Below are 6,000 nucleotides of genomic sequence, written 5' to 3'. Positions count from 1 at the left end.
AGTCAGCTGCCTGCCTCTGGCTGCAGTACCTTCAGGACCCACCATAGTGTTCAAGCCCAGACCACTCTCTCCCCAGATAGCTCCCAGTCAGTGAAAGTCTGTTGGGGGTACGAGGCCTGGCCATTTCTGCTAGTGTGGGGCACTCTTTGCATGCAAGCTGGTGGGCCAGCTGAGACTTTCCCTGGGCTGTACCTCATATGGAAGCTCCTCCTGCTCAATCTCCCCCCACCTTTTTCACAGGCATCAGATTTCCACGGAGTCTCAAGGCCTCCCCAACCTGCCCTCCTCACCCCTTATCTTTCCCAAGTGTCCCCTCAACGAGTCTCTTGTACTTCTAACTCTGTCCTCGTGTCTGCTTCTGGGAGGACCTGAACCGATGCAATTCTACTCATAGGCGACTCTGCTGGTCACTTCACACAATCCCATACTACCTTCCCAGATTCCTACCGGAAATTGTTCTCACACCTTGCCAACCCATTTTATCATAAAGGTAGGAGTTTGCTGGGCATTGGGCTCCATTCTTTTGTCTGTGCAATTTGTTAGGGTTCATAGGACCACGCCATTCAGTATCTTATAATGTGCTTAGTTTTCCTAGAGATGAGACAGAGGCAAGAAGTAGTCAAAAACATACTTTATTTCTGTATGGAGATTTTTCCAGGATCCCAGGTTGGAAAGTATAGAAACCTTAAGAACTACCTGTCTTTGCTTACATGATTCTTCCTGAAAGCCAGGTCAATAAGTTTAGCTCCCAAGCCCCCTTTTCCCAGGGTTCCACCTAGTCTTTCTGAGAAAAAGGAAATTCCACTATGTCTTAGCGCTTTAGTGGGAGGTGAGGAAGATAAGAACTCTTGTCCTTTAGTTCTTCTCATTTAGTCTTCCTCCCCATCCCTCAGTTGCTATGGTCCTACTGTGTGTCTATGATATACATCAATTTCTGTCTGTGAAAGAACAAGGAGAAATTGGCACAGTATAAATAGCTCACTGACAGTAACCGGATCCCACATTTTGGAAGTAACATAACAAAGATGGCCCAATGATGCTTTCTATTTTATCACTACTGAACAGAATATCAAGGAGAAACACTTAGGAGATAAACACAGGGTGACGCATTTCTATAAGAGTGAGACCCACGCACAGTACAAATCATGGTGTTTCTCACACATGGGAGAAGGCAGCACTTTTATCAGTTAAATGGGTGTTGGAGGGTGGGTCAGTGGAAGGCTTGATGGCTCTCTCTCAGAGGAAATGTTCTGCCACATTTGACACTGCCCGCTCCAACCATGCGCAGTGATGATGCTGTCCAACCACATCCCTTCAGTTCCTCTAGCCTGGCTGATGCTCTCTTTGGAATTATCTCAAAGAACTTCCACTGCAAAAGGCTATCTTAAGGTCTTTGACTTTGACTCCATTACACATGTTGAGTGTGGGTCTTTAGAATCCTGTGGAGACTCTGCTTCTCAACTGCCTCCATGCCTGCTGGGCAGCCTACACCAACTAAGACTGGTGAGTTAGCAATGGCCTGTCTGATAGGTTTTCTCAAGAACAGAAGAAGCTGTGTGTCCCCAGCCCTCTGCTCTGTCAGGGCCAAGTCCAGACCAAGTGTTCAATAGTCCTTGTTAAATTCAACTCTAACCTCTTCCATGGAGAGAAAGTCCCCCTACTCCTTAACATTTTCTTCTTGGGTACTTCTCACAATCATGCCAGTTCTTTACATCCCTCTGATGTGAATAATCCATACATGGCCTGATTCTTTGTTAGAAGTATGACTAAAATGTTTTGGGCACTGACTTTTGTTGCCCCTAAATTAAGTATTCCATCCATGTGTTTACACTGAGCTGGTTTCCTTAGTTTAATCCTTCTTGTCCTGCTTTGGCGAACGTGGCTGTCAGGTCCTTCTGGCTTCTACTATTGCTTTACAGCTTCTTCCCGGCCTGCCAATGCCCTAGCAGGGTGAGGGCCAGCACAGCTGGTAAAGGCTGTAAACCTGATGTGCACCACTGTTCTCCTTCAACACAATGGACGCAGGACTTGTAAATGCATCCTTCAAACCATGAGGAAGGCATTTATGTAGTTACATGTTGTCTCTGCTTTCAGCCACATCTGGACAAAGCACAGATCTGGAGACAGACAGAAATTGCATGCTCACCTGCTGTAACCCCAGAACTGTGTTAGGACATGAAGTGCTCTTAGTTCACAACTCTTTGTTGACCGACTCTTCTTCTTTAGTGTTTATTGATCATTCTACCTCTTTTAGGCAGGAGGCCAGCAAAGCCAGTGGCAGGAAAGGGAGATTTAGAGTCTAAAGAGCAGATGTAAGGTGGCCTCTTCCCCCAAATGTGGTTGCAGGGCACAGCCTCCTCAGTCATTGAGCATCTGAGCACATGCCTAATGCTAGTATAAAGAAAAATCTGCAGGGTGCCCCTGCCCTAAGATAACCAAAAGGCCAGAGCAGGGAGCTCACGTGTTTGTCTTTCCGAGTGGCATTCTCTAGCTGTGAGACCTAGCCTGCTAAGGCCTGATAGAGAGATGCAAGTTTTGATGCAAAGTCCTCTACTCTGTCAAAGGCAAAAATCTTTCAGGAGAAGGAAAGTACTCACAGTTCTAGGACAAATCAGAGAATGTCATATGTGGATATTGATACATGGTCTTAGCAGTTGCTACATCTCCAAGAGCTGGGCATTAAGTCACTAGACTTACTGCTCCTATTATTCAGTTATTGGTTAAAGAAACAAAAAACACATACAATCATTGAACCGATGAATGTTAAAATTTGAAGGGACACCTAGATGATGTCATTCAGCCTCTTAGTTTTACAATAAGGAAAGAGATCAGATTAAGTGTTGCACACTTCTCCTGAATCTTGGTTCATAACGGACATTAACTAGTATCAGTGGACATATTCTGTTTGCATTGGTGGCTCAGGATAATCAATGGGGACGTAATACAGATGAATTTGAAACTCTCAATCCCATGACACATTGATTTACTGAGATGCCAAAAGGGGCTTCAGAAGTATACCTTATTTTCATTGGTGCTTAGAAGAGAAGGTTAAATCTTTCATTCAGATTTTAGCTGGTTTCTCCTTTCATTTACATTATCAAGCAGAGGCTGATGCAGTGTGAGCCAGCAGCTAAAGGAAAACAAGTAAGACTGAGAACACCTCTATTGAAGTAAGACAGGGTCTTACTTCAGATCAGTTTGATTTGTTTCTGCACTGCAGGAATCACCCTGAAATGAGCACATGCAATTGAAATTAATTCTAGAATCTTGGAATGGATTGTAGAGAAAATCAAGTTTAATCTTCTCATTGTACAGGCTCAGAGAAGTCAATGATTTTTTTGGGTCACGCAGCGTGTGTGTGACAAAGATATAGAAGAATGTAGGTTTTTAACTCCAGAATGGAATGTTTTCCTCAAATTATTCTCAGCCTTTCACAAGCCCCAAGGGTGTTTCTTATGGATTTTATACCGAAGATTTATCCATGCATGAAATGAAGCAAGACAAAGATAGAGTTGGCCGTGCCTGCTGAAAGCCCAGTGGTCTAGGAGAGCATGTTGGAGTAGAAGCTGAAGCTCTCCATCGTGGTCTTAGAGTCGCTGTGAGAGGGGTCATTGGAGATCTGGTCCAGGGATGAGGGCACGGCCTTGGGGCCTTCCTCCAGGTCTTCGTCATGAGCCCCCACCACTGTGGAGACAGTGGTCTCCAGGCGGCTGACTTTATAGATGCTGCCTTGGGTCTGGAGGTACCTAGTGGATTTCATTTCGAACCCTTCATGGTCACCAGTACTGATGAAAGGGCAGCACCGAAAGGCATGCTTGAAGCCCAGACGGAACCTGGAAAGAGAGTGAATGGACAAGTAACGCTTGAGTATGGCCTGCTCTCAGGGGTGTTCCCACCATTGCAGAAGCTGTTTAATATGAGGGTATACCCAAATGAGACTCTGTCTTCTTATTTTTTTTAATTAATTGATAACTGGAGATGCTAAGGGCAAAAGATTCAAAGGTCAGTCATCAAGGTCAACTCCAGGATTAGAACCCAAGTTCATGTGAAATGCAAGTCTGTACTGAGGGTGGCAGTTGAAATACGCTGCCTCCACCGGCTCTGGTTCAGTTCAGCATCAGTAAAAACATTCACCAAGTGTTCATTATATGTACAATACAGTGTCAAGACCCAGTCCTTTCCCCTAAGTAGCCCACTGACTTTCTACCAGTCGTGTCCCTTCAATGTGCCTCAGTTTCCCTGTGTTTTAAGCAGGGAGAATCAGCTTTTACTTAAAAGATGTGCTGAGAGATTTAACCTAGAAATGTTTAGGCAGGTTGTGAGGCTCTTAGAAGAAAGAGACATCTGTGAGTTAAACAAAGACTATTTGGAAAAGTCCCAGGGAATATCTGTCTTCAAAGCCATAGCCCCTGAGTGTCTCATTCATGGGAGACTCCTTGTAGGCTGATACCTGTTGGCCACAAATGTGGCTAATCTTTTATCCCTCCCCCTCCTTCTCCTGTCTCCCTTCTTCACACAGAGGCTGAGCGGGCGCTCCAGATGACTGAACTGCTGTCACAGCTTCCCAGCTCCCTTTTGCAGACTCTGCACACTGTGGTGGATTCCTTATTGCTAATCACCATTCCTGAGGGTTCTTTCTTTTCTTATTTGTCTGAAGTTGGCTTCCACTTCAGGGGAGGCTCTCCTGGGCCCTGTGGCCAAACAAAGGCAGAATCAGGCCTTTGAGGCTCTGACTTCTTTTTGCTTACCCTGTCCTGCTAGAAGTGCTGGAAGAAACTGGACAAAGCTACCTAAAAAAAATTTTTTTAAGATTTTTTTTGATGTGGACAATTTTTAAAGTCTATTGAATTTGTTACAATATTGATTTTGTTTTGTGTTTTGGTTTTCCGGCTGCAAGGTATGTAGGATCTGAGCTCCCCGACCTGGAATTGAACCCACCCCACCCCCGCTGCATTGGAAAGTGAGGTCTTAACCACTGGACTGCCAGGGAAGTCCCTGCCCAGATGGGATGGGCAGAGGAAAATGAGAGACCAGAGAAGGGAAAAAAATGCCATATGGTGGATAACATTTGCGTGGCATCAATCTCTCTCTCTCTTGTTGTCTCTCACTGTCTGACTCATTCATTCTCTGACCCTTTCTCTCTCTGATTCTCTGCCTCTTTCTGCATGCACAACTCTCTGTGCATGAGATCCTTAGAGCAGACTGAACAAAATCATGAACTTGATCCAGCTGGCAGCCTGATTTATGTGTATTAATCACAGAGAGTTTTTATCTGCCCTGCGCCCGACCCTCCAATACTAACTTAGTAACCAGTGTTTAAAAGTCTGAAGATTTCAAATATGGGTGTGTGTTTCTGGCTCCTCTTAGAAAGGAAAAAAGGTCTACTCATGGCTCCTGTTCCTGCATGGTGACAAGACCATTTGTCTTTGTAGTCCCCAAGCAGTCAACCTAATTGAGCAGAGCCGGCTGTGAGAGAGGAGTGAGTGGTGCAGACTATAGAAAACTAATTATCCCATGGTTCAGTCAGCAGGGATTCAACAGAGCGATTATTAGGCTCTTGTCCTCGAGAGAGTATGGGGTTGAGGGTCTTACCTGTCATTGAGACAGCAGTAGATGATGGGGTTGTACATGGTAGAGCTCATGGCCAGCCACATGATGGCCAGGTAAACCTGCTGAATAAACTTCTCCAGGTAGAGATCAGGGTTGATGTAAGGCAGGAGGAAGAAGATGTGGAAGGGCAACCAGCAGATGGCAAAGGTGCATACAACAACGATCATCATCTTAACCACCTGGCAAGAGAGTGAGACAGGTAAGACTAGCAGCACACCTTCCCTTTATAATGGTTATTTTCTCTCTTATCCTGCCCACTTACTGTGCACAGTGTGATATGTGATATAAAGTAACTACTGATATAATAACACCTTTCAAGGTGGAGGAAGGACCATTTATATGTGGTACCAAAGAACTTTGGTTATATCAGTGATTCCCAGAGAGTGGCCC

At 45.0% G+C, this 6,000-nt stretch overlaps 1 protein-coding gene across 1 annotated transcript in view; it reads right to left on the bottom strand.

The window, feature by feature from the left end:
• Positions 3,323-6,000, bottom strand: part of TACR1 (tachykinin receptor 1) — a 172,332-nt gene continuing 169,654 nt past the window's right edge. Inside the window, exons 4-5 of the mRNA XM_005686308.3 lie at positions 5,593-5,789; positions 3,323-3,833 (exon numbers count right to left, since the gene is read on the bottom strand). Coding sequence (XP_005686365.1) covers positions 3,542-3,833; positions 5,593-5,789 — 489 coding nt within the window. The 3' untranslated portion in view covers positions 3,323-3,541. The remainder of the gene's footprint in view (positions 3,834-5,592; positions 5,790-6,000) is intronic.

Source organism: Capra hircus, chromosome 11 (genome assembly GCF_001704415.2).
Source record: "Capra hircus breed San Clemente chromosome 11, ASM170441v1, whole genome shotgun sequence".
Lineage (NCBI taxonomy): Eukaryota > Metazoa > Chordata > Mammalia > Artiodactyla > Bovidae > Capra > Capra hircus.
Note: the sequence above shows the minus strand (reverse complement) of the source record. Positions and strands in the feature narration are given on the sequence as shown.